This window comes from Garra rufa, chromosome 1, assembly GCF_049309525.1.
Source record: "Garra rufa chromosome 1, GarRuf1.0, whole genome shotgun sequence".
NCBI classification, from domain to species: Eukaryota; Metazoa; Chordata; class Actinopteri; order Cypriniformes; family Cyprinidae; genus Garra; species Garra rufa.
The window spans coordinates 14,066,814-14,090,390 of NC_133361.1; the positions used below are offsets into that span (position 1 = coordinate 14,066,814).

Sequence of the window (23,577 nt, forward strand, 5' to 3'; positions counted from 1 at the left end):
CACCAAGCCTGCATTTATTTGATCCAAAATACAGCAAAATCATTAATATTGTGAAATATTTTACTATTTAAAATCTCTTTTCTACTTGAATATATTTTAAAATTTAATTTATTCCTTTGAGTTAAATGCTGAATTTTTAGCATCATTACTCCAGTCTCATAATCCTTCAGAAATCATTCTAATATTTTGACACGTGACAAATACTGACACGGAAAAGAAGAAATTATTGAATAAAGTCGTTATTCTTGTTTTCTTTGCGCACAAAAAGTATTCTTGTAGCTTAATAAAATTACGGTTAAACCACTGATGTCACGTGGAATATTTTAATGATGTCCTTACTACCTTTCTGGGCCTTCAACATGTCCGTTGCATTGCTGTCTATGCAGGGTCAGAACGTTTTTTAAAAATAAATGGGCAAAATAATTTTGGAACCTACAATACCAGTCAAAAGTTTTTGAACAGTATAATTTATTATGTTTTTTTAAAGAAGTCTCTTCTGCTCACCAAGCCTGCATTTATTTGATCCAAAGTACTGCAAAAACAGTAAAATTGAGCAATTTTTACTATTTAAAATAACTCTTTTCTACTTAAATATATTTTAAAATGTAATTTACTCCTCCAAGTTAAATGCTGAATTTTTTGCATCATTACTCCAGTCTCATAATCCTTCAGACATCATTCTAATATTTTGACACGTGACAAATACTGACACGGAAAAGAAGAAATTATTGAATAAAGTCATTATTTCTGTTTTCTTTGCTCACAAAATGTATTCTTGTAGCTTTATAAAATTACAGTTGACCCACTGTCACATGGACTACTTCATCAATGTCCTTACTACCTTTCTGGGCCTTAAATGTGTCAGTTGCATTGCCGTCTATGCAGAGCTAGAAAGTTTTTGAAAAATAAATGGGCAAAATAATTTAGGAACCTACAATACCAGTCAAAAGTTTGTGAACAGAAATTTTTTTAAATGTTTTTTTAAAGAAATCTCTTCTTTAGACTATTTTATCAATGTCCTTACTACCTTTCTGGGTCTTGAACGTGTCAGTTGTGTTGCCGTCTATGCAGGGTCAGAAAACTATTGGATTTATCAAAAATATCTTAATTGTGTTACAAAGATAAACAAAGGTCTTACAGGTTTGGAACTACATGAGTAATTAATGACAGAATGTTCATTTTTGGGTGAACTATCTCTTTAAATTTAGAATGATTTTTAAAACTTTATCTTTATAGTTAATGTTGTCCTTAGTTCACTTGACCAATTGAGCCAGTTTCATAAATTTATGATTGTGTGGATCGGAAAAATAAACAAAAACTGGATTTTGCCAGTGAAAATTCGCTCAGCAATGCTAAATGTAGGCGCAGTTTTAGCATTTTAAGTCTGTCAGGATTCGCATTGAAATGTCTGGATTTCATAGAAATTTGTTAAAAAACAGTATTTTTTTTCACTAGTTTTACTGAAAACTGCAAATCTGCATTGCTGAAAAACATACTTAAACTTAAGCTGGTTTAAGATGTTCATTTCAGCATGTTGATCAGATAAAATAACACATCTCTTCAACAAGCTGCAAGATCTGATGTAACATTCATAATAAACTGTCAGTTAAAGTTAAACTGTAAACAACAGCAATAGTGATGCTTGCCTAATAAAGCCACTAAAAACATACTAAGTTACTAATTAACTGTAAGAAACTCCTTTAAACCCATAAATCAGTGAAAACATTTACAGATAAGCTCAAAAACCAGGTCATTCATTATGTTACACTATATGAATGAGAGCATTTGTGTATTAAGTCAAAGGTGTGACTGAGAAGACCATTGTTTCTTATCACTTTCACTCTGAAGGGGTCTTTATTGCCGCCCCGTTGATAAGCCTGTTTGCAAACACAAGCACTGACGCAGCGGGTGTCCTCATATACAGTCGTGGCCAAAAGTTTTGAGAATGACACAAATATTAGTTTTCACAAAGTTTGCTGCTAAACTGCTTTTAGATCTTTGTTTCAGTCGTTTCTGTGATGTACTGAAATATAATTACAAGCACTTCATACGTTTCAAAGGCTTTTGTCGACAATTACATGACATTTATGCAAAGAGTCAGTATTTGCAGTGTTGGCCCTTCTTTTTCAGGACCTCTGCAATTCGACTGGGCATGCTCTCAATCAACTTCTGGGCCAAATCCTGACTGATAGCAACCCATTCTTTCATAATCACTTCTTGGAGTTTGTCAGAATTAGTGGGTTTTTGTTTGTCCACCCGCCTCTTGAGGATTGACCACAAGTTTTAAGATCTGGGGAGTTTCCAGGCCATGGACCCAAAATTTCTACGTTTTGGTCCCCGAGCCACTTAGTTATCACTTTTGCCTTATGGCACGGTGCTCCATCGTGCTGGAAAATGCATTGATCTTCACCAAACTGTTGTTGGATTGTTGGAAGAAGTTGCTGTTGGAGGGTGTTTTGGTACCATTCTTTATTCATGGCTGTGTTTTTGGGCAAAATTGTGAGTGAGCCCACTCCCTTGGATGAGAAGCAACCCCACACATGAATGGTCTCAGGATGCTTTACTGTTTGCATGACACAGGACTGATTGGTAACGCTCACCTTTTCTTCTCCGGACAAGCCTTTTTCTAGATGCCCCAAACAATCGGAAAGAGGCTTCATCGGAGAATATGACTTTGCCCCAGTCCTCAGCAGTCCATTCGCCATACTTTTTGCAGAAGATCTATCTGTCCCTGATGTTTTTTTTGGAGAGAAGTGGCTTCTTTGCTGTCCTTCTTGACACCAGGCCATCTTCCAAAAGTCTTGGCCTCACTGTGCGTACAGATGCACTCACACCTGCCTGCTGCCATTCCTGAGCAAGCTCTGCACTGGTGGCACTCCGATCCCGCAGCTGAATCCTCTTTAGGAGACCATCCTGGCGCTTGCTGGACTTTCTTGGATGCCCTGAAGCCTTCTTAACAATGCAGTGGAAAGTTTTTTTTTTTTCGGGATTAAGTTAATTTTCATGGCAAAGAAGGACTATGCAATTCATCTGATCACTCTTCATAACATTCTAGAGTATATGCAAATTGCTATTATAAAAACTTAAGCAGCAACTTTTCCCATTTCCAATATTTATGTAATTCTCAACTTTTGGCCACGACTGTACAATAGCTCTGTGTAAATCACGCCACTGTTCTTCGTTCCTTCCCTTCCTTCTTCACGCCCTACAGAAAATCCTGTATGTCGGAAGATAAGGCTGCGTATGCACTTCCTGGCCGTCTTGATGACATAAGCATGGTTTTCCTGCTGAGACCAAATGCTTCCCGTCTTTAAGGAGGCTGTCGGTCTAGAAAAGACACTCAAGTTCTCACTCTCTTGCACTTGGGTAAACCTACTTTGACCAGTTTCGCAAGAACACATGTGATGCGCACGAGGAAGTTTTAGGATTGAGGAAACAATTGCTCAAAATAAACACTGTCATGGTCAAAAACATTGAGGAGAGCCATACTTTTAAAGGCTTGATTCACAAAACATTGTGTTATTTCCTAAGAATAAAGCTAAGAATATTTTGCACTGCAAAAAACTTTAAAGCAAAACTCATAAAAACAATGTTCTTAAAAATCACCGTAATTAACTTTTAAAGTCGGAATAACCTTCAAATTCTCTTAAAGTCTCAAAAGGAAGATGTTTAACAAACGTGTTGGGTTGTTTCAAATATTTAGCACTAAAACAATGTTAGTGACATACATTATGATTACTAGCCATGTGCATGAGTTGAAAGTGGTTATATAAACAATGATCAGATTTACATTTAAAAAAAATTATTGCATGCTATTTTTGTCTTTATAAATCCTGATTTTCTGACACAGAAAATCGTTTATCTGGTCGTTTATTTGAAACCTATATATTGTCAATTAAATTACTTATATAATTAAATTAATTCATTTTGTGTCTTTGTTGTTTGTTTAAAGGCTGAAAATATTTTTTTTAATATTTCATTAATAGTTAATTAAATTATTTTAATAGTTTATTCAATTGTTTATATAATGAATATTGTAATAAAAATTCAATAAAAGAAAACATTAATTAACGTATACATTGTCATTATTTTATTATTTAAATAATAATTCATTAAATTAATGAATTACATTATTCATTCATTCATTTTGTGCCTTTGTTGTTTGTTTAAAGGCTGAAAACATGCATATTTTATCTGGTTGTTTGTTTGAAAATAAAAGAAAATATTCACACAAGTATATATTGTCATTTGTTATATTTAACTACAAATTTACATAATTATATAATTAATTAAATTAATATGCTAAAAATATGTAAATTTTATCTGGTTGTTTGTTTGAAATAAAAAGAAAATATAAACAAAAGTATATATTCTCTTTATGATAATATTTCATTAATAATTAAATAGATTAATTATATAAATAATTTAATTCATTTTGTGTCTTTGTTGTTCGTTTAAAGGCTGAAAATACAGACATTTTATCTGGTTGTTTGTTTGAAAATAAAAGAAAATATTCACAAATGCATATATTGTCATTATTTTAATATTTAACTAATAATTAATTATATAATTAATTACATAAATTAATTTTGTTTCTTTGTCATATATTTAAAGGCTGAAAATATGTAGTTTTACTTGATTGTTTATTTGAAAATAAAAGAAAACATTTATGAACGTACACAGTGTCATTATTTTAATACTTAATTAATAACTAATTAAATTAATTACATAATTAAATAAATGTATTAATTTTGTGCATGAAGTCTGAAACCATGTATGTTTTTATCTGGTTGCTTGTTTGAAAATGAAAGAAAATTTGCAAAGTATATAATGTCATAATTTTAATATTTAATTAATAATATTTTAATTAATTTATTTTATGTCTTTGTTGTTTGTTTAAAGGCTGAAAATATGCACATTTTATCTGGTTGTTTGTTTGAAAATAAGAAAATATTCACAAACATATATTGTTGTTATTTTAATATCTAATTATTAATTAAATTATTATAGAATTAATTTTATTAATTCATTCTGTGTCTTTGTTGTTTGTTTAAAGGCTGAAAATGTACATTTTATCTGGTTGTTTGCTTGAAAATAAAAAAAATTATTCATATATACTGTCATTGTTTTAATATTTAATTAACAATTTAATTATTCATGTTTTCTCATTATAATAACGAGAATTTGGAGAGAAATATATTAAAGTCTAAATTTTGCTTCAGGTAAAAGAGGCAACAAATACTACAATTCTATAATAATTTCATATTCAAGTAGTATTTATTTTTTAAATTTATGTTATTTTTAAAGAATTAAAATAATTTAATTATTCATTTTTTCTCATTATAATAATGAGAATTTGGAGAGAAATATATTAAAGTCTAAATTTTGCTTCAGGTACAAGAGGCAACAAATACTACAATTATATACAAATAATTTCATATTCAAGTAGTATTTATTTTTAAAATTTATGTTATTTTTAAAGAATTAAAATAATTTAATTATTCATGTTTTCTCATTATATTAATGAGAATTTGGAGAGAAATAAATTAAAGTCTAAATTTTGCTTCAGGTACAAGAGGCAACAAATACTACAATTATTAGCTTAATAAATAATTTAATATTTAAGTAGTATTTATTTTAAAGATTCATTTCATTTTTTTAACATTTAAAACAACATTTAGTTATGCATTTTTCTCATTATACTAATGATAAATAATGAAGAAATATATTAAAGACTCAAATTTGAAAAAATAAATAAATAAATACTACAATTATTTATAAATAAGTAGTATTTATTTTTAAGATTTACTTTATTTTTGTAAAGAATTAAAGAATTAAAATAATTTAATAATTTATGTTTTCTCATTATATTAATGAGAATTTGGGGAGAAATATATTTCAGTCTAAATTTTGCTTCAGGTAAAGGGGCAACAAATACAAATAAAACCAAATAAATGTAAAAATAAATTAAAATAATACAATTCTAATGTCATTTGTTTAAAGATTGAAATTAATAAGAAAATATTCACAAACGTATATACACTGTCATTATTTTAATATTTAATTAATAATTAATTAAATAATTAATTTAATTCATTAATTTCTGTCTGTCGTTTGTTTAAAGTTTCGATAACCAAATTTTTCGTCCATACAATGGAAGTCAATGGAAACCGAAACTTTTGAGTTACAAACATTCTTCAAAATATCTGCATTTGTTTTCAGCAGAGGAAATAAGATTTCCACAAAAGACCGAATTTTTCTTTTCGGATGGACTATCCCTTTAAGAAACAGCCTAACTTCTTCATGAATTCGAACCCATCTTATAGTGGCCAAAAATATGGCTAGAGACGTACCAGGACGAAGAAGTACCACGGACGAGGCACTCCATATTCTCCCGGAAACACAGCCTCCACGTACCAGGCCACCAGACCGTACAGCAGAGAGTCCAGCAGCAACAAACCCAGCACTTGAGCCAGAGAGAAGTCATCGTCCACCGTCACCGGATCGAACATGTTATGCCACTGGATGCCCGTCCCTGAGGACGACACAGGACATGAGCGTCAGTTTTAGTTGTGAGAACAGAACAACAGCAGTGTCTGCTTCAGTCGGACCCCTCACCTTTGCCCTCAAACATGCCGATCAGCTGGGCTCCCATAGCCATGGCCACGTTGGAGATGAGACAGGCGGACACTTTCTGTGCGTGTGACAGCAGGTCATAGCGAGGCCACAGGAAGATGTACGGCAGGTAGCTCAGGAAGTAGATGAAGCCGCCCGCTGCTGCCGCCACGTTCGCTACGGGAGAGAAAGACATTGAATTCTTTCATTTGCTCTTTTTCATCAAGTCATTTTGCACTGCAAAATCAAAATAGAAAAAATTTAAAAATATATAGATATTTTAGATGTTTTGCATCATGTTATTGGTTTTATAAAAATTAAAGTCACTTCTAAAGGATATGAACATGTGTTTTTAAATAATGTTCAGCTATTCCCAATGGTGATTCTCTAAGTAAAATTGTAAATAATATAAATAATATAACTATTGTTATTTATAAATACTTTAATATTTATTTTTATGTTTTATTTTACTTTTTAACATTATATTAATGACAATTTGTTAATGATAATTTGAGATTGTGCCTCTGGAAAAACAGTACTTGTACAAATTAAAAGAATAAAATAAGAAATAAACACTGAGATGTATACATGCTTTTGCATTTTCCATAACTTACTATGGTTATTTTCTAATTAATAATTGTAATAATTTATAATTTATCATCATTTATATGATTTATTAATTTATTTAAATGAAGGCAACAAATATTTGAATTAATATTTAATAAAAAAATCATAATAAAATTGGTAATTGTATAAGTTATATAAAATACACAGTGAAAAAAATTCTTTATATTGATTCTCTAAATAAACATATTGTTATATAATAATTTATGCTGATTTAAATAAAAAAGCAACAATAAATACAACCTTAATTTAAAAATATTTTAATATGTAAATAATATTTATTTATTAATTTATTTTAGGTGAAGGCAACAAAAAATACTATCATTATTTTAGGACACTTTAATATTGAAATAATATTTATATTCATGTTCTGTTTTTATATATAAAAATAAAATAACATTTCATTATTTTGTAATATTATTTTCATATAGAATTCTAATAAAATAAGTAAGAAATGACAAATTATTCTCTATCATGATTCTCTAAATAAAAATCCTGATATGTAATAATTTACGATAATTTAAATACATGTTTCTTAATTATTTTATTTCTTTATTTGTAAAGGCAACAAAACCAGTACTACCGTTATTTAAGGATATTTTAATATTGAAATTATATTGAAGCATATATAACATCTAATTTTTATGTTTCGTGTTTTGTATATAAAAATAAAATAACATTTCATTATTTTATCATATTTTATTTTAAAAAAGTCTAATGAAATAGGTTTTCAGGTTTTCATTTTCAGCACTTGGCTAAATGCTAACAGCTATAAATACACAACAGAACGCTTATCCCGATGGGGTGTTTATAGTGGCTGGTGATTTTAATCATGATAACTTGGAAGACTGTGCTTCCAAGGGGGGAACATTCCTAAAGCTTTTAGAGCATTGCCCCTCCCTCAGGACCTGGATGAATATACAGTCGTGGCCAAAAGTTTGGAGAATGACATAAATATTGGAAATTGGAAAAGTTGCTGCTTAAGTTTTTATAATAGCAATTTGCATATACTCCAGAATGTTACGAAGAGTGATCAGATGAATTGCATAGTCCTTATTTGCCATGAAAATGAAATTAATCCCCAAAAAAACTTTCCTCTGCATTGTTAAGAAGGCTTCAGGACATCCAAGAAAGTCCAGCAAGCGCCAGAATCGTCTCCTAAAGAGGATTCAGCTGCGGGATCGGAGTGCCACCAGTGCAGAGCTTGCTCAGGAATGGCAGCAGGCAGGTGTGAGCGCATCTGGACGCACAGTGAGGCCAAGACTTTTGGAAGATGGCCTGGTGTCAAGAAGGGCAACAAAGAAGCCACTTCTCTCCAAAAAAACATCAGGGACAGATTGATCTTCTGCAAAAAGTATGGTGAATGGACTGCTGAGGACTGGGGCAAAGTCATATTCTCCAATGAAGCCTCTTTCCGATTGTTTGGGGCATCTGGAAAAAGGCTTGTCCGGAGAAGAAAAGGTGAGCGCTACCATCAGTCCTGTGTCATGCCAACAGTAAAGCATCCTGAGACCATTCATGTGTGGGGTTGCTTCTCATCCAAGGGAGTGGGCTCACTCACAATTTTGCCCAAAAGCACAGCCATGAATAAAGAATGGTACCAAAACACCCTCCAACAGCAACTTCTTCCAACAATCCAACAACAGTTTGGTGAAGAACAATGCATTTTCCAGCACGATGGAGCACCGTGCCATGAGGCAAAAGTGATAACTAAGTGGCTCGGGGACCAAAACGTTGACATTTTGGGTCCATGGCCTGGAAACTCCCCAGATCTTAATCCCATTGAGAACTTGTGGTCAATCCTCAAGAGGCGGGTGGACAAACAAAAACCCACTAATTCTGACAAACTCCAAGAAGTGATTATGAAAGAATGGGTTGCTATCAGTCAGGATTTGGCCCAGAAGTTGATTGAGAGCATGCCCAGTCGAATTGCAGAGGTCCTGAAAAAGAAGGGCCAACACTGCAAATACTGACTCTTTGCATAAATGTCATGTAATTGTCGACAAAAGCCTTTGAAACGTATGAAGTGCTTGTAATTATATTTCAGTACATCACAGAAACAACTGAAACAAAGACCTAAAAGCAGTTTAGCAGCAAACTTTGTGAAAACTAATATTTGTGTCATTCTCAAAACTTTTGGCCACGACTGTACATCTACTGTGCTCTTCTATATCAGATGCTGTGTGGAAGTTGTAACTACTGGTAAACGCATCCGTGTCTACCCAAACAGGAAGCCATGGATGACAAAGGAGGTTCAACTTCTTTTGAAAGATCGTAATGTGGCATTCAAGTCTGGTAACAAAGAACTGTACAGTGCTTCTAGATGTAACCTCAAGAAAGGGAAAAAAAAATAGCCAGAGCTGCCTATAAACAGAAGATAGAGGATCACTTTGACGCAAAGAACTCATCACGCATGTGGCAGGGTCTGCATCATATAACAAACTGCGGGGGAAGTAGAGAACATATGACAGCGAGTAGTCTCACACTGACTGAGGAACTGAACTGTTTTTTTGCCCAATTTGAGAGGAAATCAGACAACGCAGTTTCACTACAGCTGGAGCCTGTTGACCACTGCTCATCTTCCAGACTCATCAGGTTAGGCAGGTTTTGAAAACAACAAATGCAAGAAAGGCGGCTGGACCGGATGAAATCACAGGTAGGTCCTCCGGGTCCTCCGGGACTGTGCACATCAGCTTGAAGATGTTTTTACAGACATTTTTAATCTTTCACTGGCACATACTGTTGTTCCAACCTGCCTCAAAACGGCCACTATTATTCCAATACCTAAGCAGTCCAGTATCACTTCTCTAAATGATTACAGGCCAATAGCACTAACTCCGATTATATCTAAATGCTTTGAAAGACTCATCCTGGGATATATTAAATCTGTCCTCCCCCCTACATTTGACCCACATCAATATGCATACAGGCAAAATAGATCCACAGAGAATGCCGTTAATACAGCACTTCATATTGCATTGGAACATCTGGAACAGAAGGATGCTCTTTGTGGACTATAGTTCTGCCTTTAATACTATCATCCCTAGCAGGTTAGTCATAAAGATGCGGGATGTGGGTCTCAGCAACCAAATACTGTATGTTGGTGGACCAGGAACCGGTCACAGAATGTGAGATTAATTTCGCATACCTCCACAAGTCTGACTCTTAGTACTGGAGCACCGCAGGGATGTGTGTTGAGCCCTTTGTTATACTCTCTCTATACACACGATTGTACAGCAGCACACCCCACGAATGCAATTATTAAGTTTGCAGATGACACAACACTTGTGGGGCTCATCTCACAGGGCAATGAAGCTGCCTATAGAGATGATGTGTTCAGGCTGGTTGAGTGGTGCTCTGACAACAGTTTGTCTCTTAACATCAAGAAGACAAAGGAGTTGGTTATAGACTTCAGGCGACATCAAGAAGAACTCCAGGCCTTGGTAATAAAGGGAGAGGAGGTGGAAAGAGTTTCTGGGCATCCATGTCAGCGAGGACCTTAAGTGGACAGTCAACACTAATGCTCTGGTCAAAAAGGCCCAACAGAGACTTTACTTTCTATGAACTCTGAGGAAGGCCCATCTCTCTGCCAGACTGTTGAAATCATTCTACCACTCTACAGTACAAAGTATATTAACATACTGTATTACAGCATGGTATGGGAATTGTTCTGTGACCGATAGAGCTGCACTTCAAAGGGTTATTAAAATCCCCCAAAAGATTATTGGACTTCCACCGCCTCACCTTAAGGACATATAGAGGCTTCGCTGTCATTGCAGAGCCTGTACCATCATCAAGGACAATACCCATCCTTTTCAAAACCTCTTTGCACTGCTCCGATCTGGGAGACGTTATAGGGTTTTAAAAACTCGCACCTCCAGATATAGGAACAGTTTTTTTTCCAACAGTAATACGTGAACTGAATTCCTATCTTTAGGGTTGCCTTCTACAGATTCTTATCATTTTGAAAGGATGGACTGAGCACATTAATGAAATGCACAAGTCACTTTAATATTGGTGTTTTTGAATGTATGTGAATATAGTTACCTTCTTATGAGTGAGATGCAATTTCGTTGTATGTTAACATGCAATGTCAATAAAGGGATATTGATTGATTGATTGATTGATAACATTTAAATATTTATTTTTCTCATTATATTAATGAGAATTTGTGAAGAAATATATTAAAGTAAAAAAAAATAAAAAAAAAAAAAAAGTACAATTATATTGTTATTTATTTATACCATACTGGAATAAAACAATAAAGACGCTTCTCTGGAAGCCAGTTATAAAATAATAAATCATTTTTGGGACACTGTGACCTGGACACTTTTGTCGCATTCAGCCTCTCCAGCATAAGATTCAGTGTGAGATTAAAGACGGATGTGTGAAATGAATCCATGAGTCCATTATGAGGCTCCAGAATCAAACCCCTACTCTCACTCACTCACGGCCTTGAGCTACACTCCCCACGACCCTCAAAAAGACACAAAAGAGCGGATGAGAGAGAGGCGATATGAGAAAAGAGCAGTGGAAAGAGTGGCAGCACCGCTCAACAAATGGAAGGAAATGACACACAGGGCTATTTTTTGTATTTACATCTCAAAAGGACGCAGAGATGCGGAGAACCTCTTCACACTCTACAATATGTCATTTGGGCTTTAAATGGGCCGGACCGAGAGAGCAGGACGTGTTGATTAAAGTCCATTTTCAGCCTTTCTAAACCTGAGAGGACAAGTCTCTATGGGCTTTTGAATAAAGGAGGTCACTGAACCGCACTGACTCCATTTCAGACCTTAAGAAAAACAGCCGATCCTGTTCTGAATCACATATATCAACAAGAAATTGTAAATGGTATAATGAATGAAATTAATAAAATGTACAGGTCATACTTCACACCTTTAAAACAAAACCAAACATTGTATATTGCTTAAAGAAATGCAAAAATTAGTTTTTGCATAGTTTTGCACCTGTAATGCAAAAAAAGAGATGAAATCGTAATGAAATTGTTGATATTTTGTATACATTATGATAGTATTTGTCATACTGGTTTTACTTAAAAATAAAAAGAAGTACTTATAAATAAATAAAATGAAAATAAAGAATAAAACATTATGGTAGTATTCGTCATACTGGTTTTACTTTAAGATAAAATAAATAAAAAAAATACTTATAAATAAATAAAATGAAAATAAAGATTAAATACATTGATTTATTTAATCAACAAAAAAATGATTATTAAAAACAAACAAACAAAAAATCTAATATAATAAATGAATTTTCAAGAATATTAATAATATGATAGTATTTGTTGTACTGGATTCAATTTAAAATAAAATAAATAAAAATACTTATATAAATAAAATGAAAAAAGATTAAAATTCATTTATTTATTTAAAAAAATAAAAATACATTATTAAAAATAAATGAACAAAAATCTAATCTAATAAATTAATTATAAAGACTAAAATTTACAAATTTACAAAATTTACATTTACATTCAAATTTACATTCTACAAAGGAAAGGAAAGGAAAGGAAAGGAAAGGAAAGGAAAGGAAAGGAAAGGAAAGGAAAGGAAAGGAAAGGAAAGGAAAGGAAAGGAAAATTGTGCATCTGTAATGCAAAAAAGTTAATTGTTGATTTTTTTATACATTATGGTAGTATTTGTTGTACTGTTTTTAATTTAAAATAAAATAAATAAAATAATAAATACTTATGAATAAATTAAATAAAAATAAAGAATAAAACACATTTATAAAAAAAAATAAACAAAAACACATTTTTTAAAAATCTAACATAATAAATCAATTATAAAGACTATAATCTACACTGAACTGGTTCTATCAGCATTAACATTGGCCTTGACAAAACAAGCTAACATTTCTCTTTAAAGCAGAGAGTTTTTGCTTAGTTTTGCATCTGTAAATGCAAAAAAATGTTAATTGTTGATTTTTTAATGAATTATGGTAGTATTTGGTTTTAATTTAAAATAAAAGAAATTTAAAATGAAATACTTATAGATAAATAAAATGAAAATAAAGAATAAAATACATTTATTTATGCATAATTATTATAATAGATTTTTGTTTTGCATCTATAATGCAAAAAAAAGTGAATTGTTGATTTTTATTTACATTATGGTAGTGTTTGTTGTACTGGTTATAAAATAAAATAAATACTCATAAATAAATAAGATGAAAATAAATAATAAAATACATTTATTTAAAAAAAAAAAATCTAAGATATTAAATGAATTTAAAAAAATATATTTTAAACTGAACAGGTACATTTACCATTAACAATTGCCTTTAAAGCAAATTTCTCTTTAAAGCAGAGAGTCAGCTCATTTTTTTTTTTTTATTACACTGGACAACATATAATATTATATTTTCTGCTCGAGGCAGCAATACAGACATGCAGTGCCTCATTTCCACCTACACATAATGCTATGTGTCACAATTTAATGCCAGAGCGGCTGGAAATGTTTTCAAAACTGCCCTTTAAAAGGATTCTCGCTCATGTTTTTTTATTAATGCATCAGCATGTTTGGGCCTTTTTAATGCTATTTACTTAACAAATCCTCTAATGCAAAATAGAAAACATTAAACGTGTCGTGCCAGGTTTGAAAATGCAAAAATGCGAACTAGACTGGACAGAGCATGGACCATTCTGGCTTTTAGAAAGCTAACATGGCACAAAAATACCTAAATAAATAAATCAATTCAATCATTTTCTCACTCAGTATTTTTGTCTTGTTTTCCAGTTCAAATATTGACACTTTTTTTTTGTTGAAAAAAGCTATCAACAAATAAAATAAAAAAAATTATATTTTTTTACTCAGTATTTTTTTAATATTTAAATAATTTTCTTAAGATTCTAAGACTAATTTTCTAAAAGAAAATCAATAAATAAAATAAAATAAAAAAAATAATTGTATTACTTGCCATTTTTTTTATTTTCTACAAATATCTACACATAAAATAAAATAGCATAATTTTCTTCAGATTTTCTTCTAATTTTCTGAAAAAAGTATCAATAAATAAAAGAAAATAAATTGTTTAGTATTTTTGTCTTGTTTTCCACTACAAATATCTACACATAAAATAAAATAGTTTCTTACTTAATATTTTTGTCTTGTTTTCCAGGTACAAATATAAACATATTAAATAATAAAATAAATTAAAAATAAAACAATTTTCTTTAGATACTTTTTCGGGGAAAAAAGTATCAATAAATAAAATAATAAAATAAAATAATTTTCTTACTTAGCATTTTTGTTTTGTTTTTCAGTACAAATGTCTACAAATAAATAAATAAATAAATAAACAAACTAAATAAAATAATTTTCTTACTTGGTATTTTTGTCTTGTTTTAATGAAATGAAATGAAATTTAAAATAAAATAATTTTCGTCAGATACTAAGTCTAATTTTCTGAAAAAAGTATTCATAAAATAAAATAAAGAATCAGTAATACTCAGTATTTCTGTCTTGTTTGCTAGTACAAATATCTACACATTCATAAATCAAGATTAATTTATTAATTTAAGATGCAAAATAACGTCAAATACTAAGTCTAATTTTCTGACAAATATTTGTCCTTAGTTTAAGCATTTTTTTTTTCCAGAAAACTTGCTTCTCAAGTAAACTGTTAGATATTTGCATTGGAAAACTAAAAAATATTAAATAAAAAATGATTTTTGCATATTTTTTGCAACATGTGGTTGAGTAAATAATGACTGGGTTACAGCTTTAACTCAAAATCAAATCAGTGCATTTTCCAGAATCAGTCATTTATGAACACAATACTGAAATGAAACACCATTGCTCATTTGATTTCCTATTCTTTGTCCCATCAAGATGAAGAGTACAAGCGTGATGAATCCGCTCCTAAAGCAGGTATGAACATCAACACATCTTATTATTAGCTCACCTGAGGGCCAATCAAACCCAGACACGACTTCTGCCATCACTCGCTAAAAGCATTTCTAGCATCAAAAAGGGTCAATAACTGCAACCTGAACATTTTCCACAGCTGGTTACCAGCTTTAACACACAGTTTGCGGTAATTGGAGGTTTTTGTTTGGCAGAGAAAAGAAAAAAAAGTGCAGGTTATGGACAAAGGAGCACTGATTTCTGAGTTTAAACGCAGCTCATTTGCCAAAAATACAGCAGGTATCTCCGGTTTTGTACCTTTGTTTCTTTTGTCACCTCTGCTTTCTGTCCATTTATCTTGTATTATCTCCATTCTTTTATTGTGAGGCTTTGTTTCTTACTAAAATAAAGCTGCTTGATTGAAGCGCTATGTACAGTTTATACAGTATACATCCTATAAATGCACACTATCAGAATTTTCGAAAAAAAAAAAAAAAAAGTATAAAATAATTCTCTTACTAGTACAAATATTGACACATTTTTCAATTTTAAATTCTGAAAAAAAAAACCTATCAATAAATATATTAAAATAATAAATTTGTATTCCAATACAAATATCTATACATTGTTTTGTTTTTTTAATTCTGAAATAAAATAATTTTCTACACATAAAAAATAAATAAATAAAAATAAAATAAATGATAAATAATTGACTTAGTATTTTCTTTTGTTTTCCAGTACAAATATCTATACACAAATAAAATGTAATGTATACATTTTTATTTTAAATAAAATTAGACTTAGTTTCTGAGGAAAATATTTAATTTAATTTATTACAAAATAAAATTAAATAAATAAATAATAATAAAAAAAAATCTGTAAAAACAGTATCAATAAATAAAATAATTTTCTTTCTTAGTATTTTTGTCTAGTTTTCCAGTACAAATATATACACATAATAAAATAACATAATAAAAAAACTATAAAATCAATTAAAATAATTTTCTTATTTAGTGTTTTGTCTTGTTTTCCAGTACAAATATCTACACATAAATAAAATTTAATTTTATTAATTTTTAATTTAAATTAGACTTAGTATCTGAAGAAAAATATTTTAATTTCAATATTCTTATTTTAATATTTAATTTCATGTATTTAAATTTATTTAATTAAAAAAAGAAAAGAAAATAATTTTCTTACTTAGTATTTTTGTCTAGTTTTTCCGGTACAAATATCTACACATAAAATAACGAAATAAAGTAAAATAAAATATTTTTCTTACTTAGTATTTTTGTCTTGTTTTCTAGTACAAATATATACACAAAATAAAATAAAATGAAATAATTTTCTGAAAAAAGTATCAATAAATAACAAAATAAAATGTATAAAAAGTAGTGCAGGTTATGGACAAAGGAGCACTGATTTCTGAGTTTAAACGCAGCTCATTTGCCAAAATACAGCAGGTATGTCTGGTTTTGTGCCTTTGTTTCTTTTGTCACCTCTGCTTTCTGTCCATTTATCTTGTATTATCTGCATTCTTTTATTATAAGACTTTGTTTCTGAAATAAAGCCGCTTGAATGAAGCGCTATGTACAGTATATACAGTAAACATGCTATAAATGACAATACAGTGTAATGACTATTACGTTCTGGGATGAAAAGATAAATTGACAGATTAGAGATGAAGAGGTCACCTCTGGAGAAGAAGGCGCTGATCATGAAGCTGAAGCTGATGGTGGAGATGGCAAACGCCAGCAGGAAAAAAAACACCAGCGTGGGGTCGCTGTGGGTCAACACCGCTCCGTTAGGACTCACCTGACACAGAAACAACACAAACGTTAACTAATACGTTTCAAATTCTGTATTTCATGATACTGATTTCTGAGAGAATCTATTCATAGTTTATTGCACATTTATTTATTTATGTGAAAACATTTACCTTTTGGCTTCAGAGAATTGTGATACTACTACTACTACTGCTTTCATGATTAATGTTATTAATGATCATTTATTATGTATGAATTAAATAATCCATTATATAACTTAATATTAATTATTTTTACTTTCACTTATTATTATTATTATTATTATTACTATTATGATTATTGTTCACTATAAGTTATTCACTAATTATTTAATTCAGTATAGATTAACTAATATGCCTAATTATTAATTATTACTTTCACTTATTACTGTTATTATTATTATTATTTGTTATTAATAAATTATTATTTAATTATTATGTATTAATTAACTAATTATATAACTTATTTATTATTATTACTTTTACTTATTATTATTAAAATTATTGTTCATTATTTGTTATGAATTGATTATTATTTATGTATTAATTATATGTATTAACTTATCATTAATTTCTATTAACTTCACTTATTATGAGTATTAGTATTATTACTACTACTTCTACTTTTATAATTAATGTTCATTATTTGTTATTCATTATTATGTAAGAATTAATTATTATATAACTTATTAGTAATTATAATTACTTATTATTATTATTATTATTATTTGTTATTAATAACATATTATGTAATTAAGTATTAATTAACTAATTATATAACTTATTATCATTTCCTCCTACTTATTATTTTTTATTATTAAGATTGTTCATTATTTGTTATTAATTAATTATTCTTTAATTATTATGTATTAACTAATATACCTTATTATTAATTATTACTTTTTAATAATAAAGTAATACTTACTTTTTAATTATTCTGTACTATATAGTTTATTAGTTATTATTGCTTTCACTTGTTCATTATTTGTTATTAATTAATTATTATTCAATTATTATGTCTTAATTAACTAATATACCTTAATTAATTATTAATTACTTTCACTTATTATTATTCATTATTTATTAATTAATTATTATTCAATTATGTATTAATTAATTATATAACTTATCATTAATTGTTATTATTTTCACTTATTATTACTATTATTTGTTATTAATAAAGTATTATTTAATTATGTATTAAATAACTAATTATATAAACTAGTAATTATTATAAATTTCACTTATTATTATTATTATTATTATTACTACTACTATTATGATTATTCTTCATTATGTTATTAATTATTTTTATTATTATGTATTCATTAATTAATTATATAACTTATTAATAATTATTATTACTTTCACTTATTATTATTTGTTAATTAATTATTATTATGCATAAATTAATCAATTATATAACATTATTAATTATTATTACTTTCTATTATTACTATTAAATATTATTATTGTTATTATTTTTCTTTATTTACATTATATATATTTAAATACATTATTAAAACATTAATAAGTGTATGGGTTAGTGTACAAAAATTATTACAATTTATATATAATATCTTAAATACCTCTTTTTTGCTACTGTGGAAAAATGTGGGGGGTTTTTTGGCTTTATTATAACAAAATTATAATAAACTTTCTTATAATTTATAATTTTTTACATGCAAATTAACAGTTACATTTAGTTTTATATTTAACCATTATTGTTTTTTTATTTATAAGCAGTAGTATACATACCATATTTAATTGTATATGTTAACGTTTACTGAGAAAAAGGAGACCTCATTTGCAATTTGAAAATAATACTTTTAAAAATACCTTTTTTTAATTAAAGCAAAACTCTAAATGCATACTGCATCTTTATGTAAATGTTATCATGCAAACAAACATATCATTCAGTATCTATACCATCTGTATCTGTGGAAAAATGTAAATGCAAACACCATATTAAAATGCTCCGCTGCATTGATTTTTGTGCACCGAGTGTAACTTGTTTTGAATAAAACCTGGTTCTCATTTCTCAAGTGAGGTAAACAAAACACTTTCAAAGAGATGCAAACAGTATGTGGTATTTCTAGTAGCACAAGGAACTAGATAACACAAAGCAGTGTGTCTGTGTTTACCTTGATGCAGATAAGCAGAGTAACAAAGAAGACGGAGATAGAGAGGAAGAGGAAAAACATGAGGAACCAGGCGCTCCAGTGCAACCAGTTGCTGAGCCCCATCATGCGCATGTACTCCTGCAAAACACACAAACGGCTGCAGTCAAGCTTTATTACATCAAACTGCATCAGAATCCATGTTCATGCCCCTCTTCCAGTACCTTGAGTTTCCTCTCCTTCTCCTGCACCACAGAGCGGACGATATTCAGAGAGGTGTAGGTGAAACTGAGCACGAGCAGCAGCGGCAGCTGGTTCTGGATGGCCAGGATGAAGACGTCGTAGATGAACGCCGGGAAAGGGAAGCGGGCCAGCTGCACTTGGGCTCGCTTGAAGAGGGCCGCCGCGGCCGTGCTGTTGTAAGCCTTCATGATGGCCCTGTCCACCGCGTGCTGCACCTGCAGGAAGCCCTCGCGGTAATATCCTGTTTAGAGACAACAGAGACATACTCTACTCATTAGATACAATCAATCAAACTGAGGTTTTAATGGACTCTGATGAACTGAGAAGATTTATATTAAAGGAGTATTATGGCTTGAGCTGAATCGACAGCATGTGTGGTTTAATGTTGGATACCACAAATATTCATTTCCATTTGTCCTGTCGCTTCTTTAAAAAGCAGAAGTCTGGCTTCCAGTGAGGTTAATGCAATGTAAGTGGCAATTCTAACATTAAAATATTCATTGTTTCAATAGTAAAGTGACAAGCAATATGTGACCCTGGACCACAAAACCAGTCATAAGGTTAAATTTGACAAAACTGAGATTTATATATCATATGAAAGCTCAATAAATAAGTTTTCTATTGATGTATGGTTTGTTAGGATAGGACAATATTTGGCCGAGATACATCTATTTGAAATCAGAAATCTGAGGATGCAAAAAAATCTAAAAGACTGAGAAAATCACCTTTAAAGTTGTCCAAATTAGGTTCTTAACAATGCATATTACAAATCAAAAATTACATTTTGATATGTTTACAGTAAGAATTTTACAAAAAATCTTCATGGAACATGAACTTTACTTAATTTCTCAATGATTTTTGGCATAAAAGAAAAATCAAAAATTTTGACCCATGCAATGTATTTTTGGCTATTGCTACAAACATACCCCAGCGACTTAAGACTGGTTTTGTGGTCCGGGGTCATTAGATGGCCATTTTCCAGTTCATATGAATCTTAAGGGTCTTAATAAAAAGTCTGTAATATACTTTGGTTAAAAATTCTCAATAGTAGTGTAAAAAAAACACTCTTTTACCTTGTCAAAATCAGCTCTGCAAAATATCAGCTCATTTTATTGCATGGGCCCTTTAAATGCAAATGAGCTCTGCTCGCCCCGCCCCTCTCTGCTGTGGGATTATGAGCTGTAATGTTTACTTTAACCACATTTAGCAGTGTTTAGCTACCTTTAGCTGTGTTTATCTGTGAAACTTGCCAACAAGCACATTATTAAGAAAGGCCATTTGCAAAGATGCATAAAAAACCCTTATATTCACTTCGGCTGTGGGTGAAGCTGCATCAACGAATGATTCGCACGAGCATAGACGCATATGTAGATCGGTATCGGCACTTTCCTTTTAAAACCAAAAGTAACATTAATCCTCTGCGTCTTCAGCAGCTCAGATGTCAGGAGTAAATGACCACTGCTTTGTTCATCAATACATCCAACAACAGAACACCTCAATCGCTCAATTAGAGTCTTCCTCTGCACCTGAGTCACACAATGGCGATTGCATTCAGACAGTTTCAGCTCGGTGAGGGCGGGTCTAAGTTAAGACGCTCATCTCAATCAACTGTGTTTCGTCACAACGTCAAGAAGCTGAGAATGAACTGATTTTAAAAAGATTTAAAAAACACCACTGGGTGGATTTTTATCATTGTCGGGTGGTTGTGTACACAAACTACCAACACACATTAATGTTCAAACAACATGTAAAAGTTAATTTGGCACCTGATGACCCCTTTAATGGACTCTGATGAAAATACAAATAATGTTTTAAAAAAATATATGAATGCAAAAACTTTTATAAAAACTTTATTTCATATTTTTTATTCCTCAAAAGAACTGGAAAGTTAGATTGGCTTATTGAAACCTTAATCTTTAGTCATTTTAGACCAAAAAAAAAATTACATTTTGCTTTTTATAATTTTTTTGGTAACACTTTACAATAAGGTTCATTAGTTAAACATTAGTTAATGTACTAACTAACATGAACTAACCATGAGCAATACATTTATTACTGTATTTACTAATCTTCATTAACGTTAGTTAATGAAAATACAGTTGCTCATTGTTTGTTCATGTTAGTTCACACTGCATTAACTAATGGTAACAAGATTTTAATACCATATTAGTAAATGTTGAAATTAACATTAACAAAGATTAATAAATGCTGTATAAGTGCAGTTCATTATTAGTTCATGTTAACTAATGTGGTTAACTAATGTTAACTAAAGAACCTTATTGTAAAGTGTTAAAAATTTTTTAATTCATGTATGAAAATTGGAAATAAAAATAATGAATGGGAATTATGAAAACTACAGAGCATTTTTTTTACAGTCTACACAAAAAAGCCAAGTTTGAGGCAGTGAGGCACTTACAATGAAAATGAATAATTTAAATGCAAAAAAACGTACCTTTTTTATTTATTATTATTGATAGTGTTATTGTTATTGTTGTTATTATTATTGCATTTAGAAACAACTAAATGCACAGTAACAGTATTAAGAATCAAGCATATGTAAACTTAAATGGGGTCATTTTTATAATTTCAACTATTAATTTCTCTTATGGACTATATGTAAACATCTTTTATGTTGAATATCTTATCCAGGTCAATACTAAGTGAAATATAACACGCACTTTGTATGATCCCTCTTATTTTGGTCAAATAATTAACATTTTGAAGATTCTGCAAGGGGGTGTAAACTTTTGACCTCACCTGTATGTGAACAAAACTAAAAAAAGGAAGTAAACTTAAAAGGCAAAATGATCTTTAAAAAAAATAGTCACAATATGGCCAATTATCCACAAATCCCACAGCAATGATGAGGTTTAAACTTGAAAACACCTCTAATATTTCTTTTAGCTTCAGGTAGTTACAATTTCTCAAAGCTTAACCATTCACAGAAAATTCCTTGCCGCTCCATATGGCTTTGCAAACTATAATGACCCTTGAAGATCAAAACTCTCGCTGTGCATGTCTTTCACACTTGCACTATAAAGCAACTCAATGCAGATGAAAGGAGGACGCTGAAGCGTGAAAAGCCATGCAGCGCTCATGATTAATAACACACGCTGCTGGCGTTTTGAAGCCGCTGGCAGAGCTGGAGGCCATCAGGCGAAGGGAATGCTAACTAATCCAAATCACTTCCTAATCAATCGCTAGCACCATCACGGGAAAACTTCACGTACAGGAAGAGATCATTAAGGAAGCAGAGGAGATAGAACAAGCCGGTTTATCTCATCTGCTGATGGTAACTGACAGCTGGCGTTAACAAGGAAATCGATCAAAAACGAAGACGTTACCAGCTTCAATTTTGCACAGTGTTTAAGCCGTTTAAACAAGCATTGATGATGGATTTGTTTCTTACAAAGACGCAGGTTTTTTTTTCACAAGATATTAATTGATGCACTGAAGTTGTGTGGTGTTTTTATCAGCTGTTTGGACTCTCATTCTGACGGCACCCATTCACTGCAGGATTGGTGAGCAAGTGATGTAATGCTATATTTCTCTAAATCTGATTAAGAAACAAACTCATATACAGTCAAGCCTGAATTTATTAATAAATTATAAGTTGGTTTTATTCAACCATTTTTTGACTGGAAATAACACAGATGTCTCCCAGAAGATAAGAAGACGATGTACAGGAGGCATCATTGTGGAAAAAAAAAAATATTATTCATCTTTTATTTACATTTGAACAAAAAGTGGCATGTCCAAAAGTATTCATACCCTTCTCAATAATCAATAGAAAAGCCTTTATTGGCTATTACAGCAATCAAACACTTCCTATAATTGCTGACCAGCTTTTTGCATGTCTCCACTGGTATTTTTGCCCATTCATCTTTAGCGATGAGCTCTCCTTGCCATCACCCTGATCTTTAGCTCCCTCCACAGATTCTCAATTGGATTGAAGTCAGTACTCTGGCTGGGCCACTGCAAAACGTTAATGTTTTTGTCTGCTAACCATTTCTTCACCACTTTTGCTGTGTGTTTTGGGCTGTTGTCGTGCTGAAATGTCCACTGGTGCCAAGTTTCTCTGCAGACTGCCTGATGTTGTTGTTGAGAATTTTGATGTATTGCTCTTTTTTCATGGTGCCGTTTACTGTGATTAGGTTCCCTGGTCCACCGGCTGAAAAACACCCCCAAAACATTAGGTTTCCACCACCATGTTTGACAGTGGGGATGGTGTTCTTAGGGTTGAAGGCTTCTCCTTTTTTACGCCAAATGAAGGATACATCATTGTGGCCAAACAATT

General features: G+C 30.8%; 1 protein-coding gene across 1 annotated transcript in view; it reads right to left on the reverse strand.

The window, feature by feature from the left end:
- abca3b (ATP-binding cassette, sub-family A (ABC1), member 3b) overlaps nucleotides 1–23,577 on the reverse strand; it is an 89,229-nt gene that overhangs the window by 38,054 nt on the left and 27,598 nt on the right. Inside the window, exons 6-10 of the mRNA XM_073836343.1 lie at nucleotides 19,262–19,521; nucleotides 19,062–19,178; nucleotides 16,808–16,928; nucleotides 6,619–6,792; nucleotides 6,354–6,535 (exon numbers count right to left, since the gene is read on the reverse strand). Coding sequence (XP_073692444.1) covers nucleotides 6,354–6,535; nucleotides 6,619–6,792; nucleotides 16,808–16,928; nucleotides 19,062–19,178; nucleotides 19,262–19,521 — 854 coding nt within the window. The remainder of the gene's footprint in view (nucleotides 1–6,353; nucleotides 6,536–6,618; nucleotides 6,793–16,807; nucleotides 16,929–19,061; nucleotides 19,179–19,261; nucleotides 19,522–23,577) is intronic.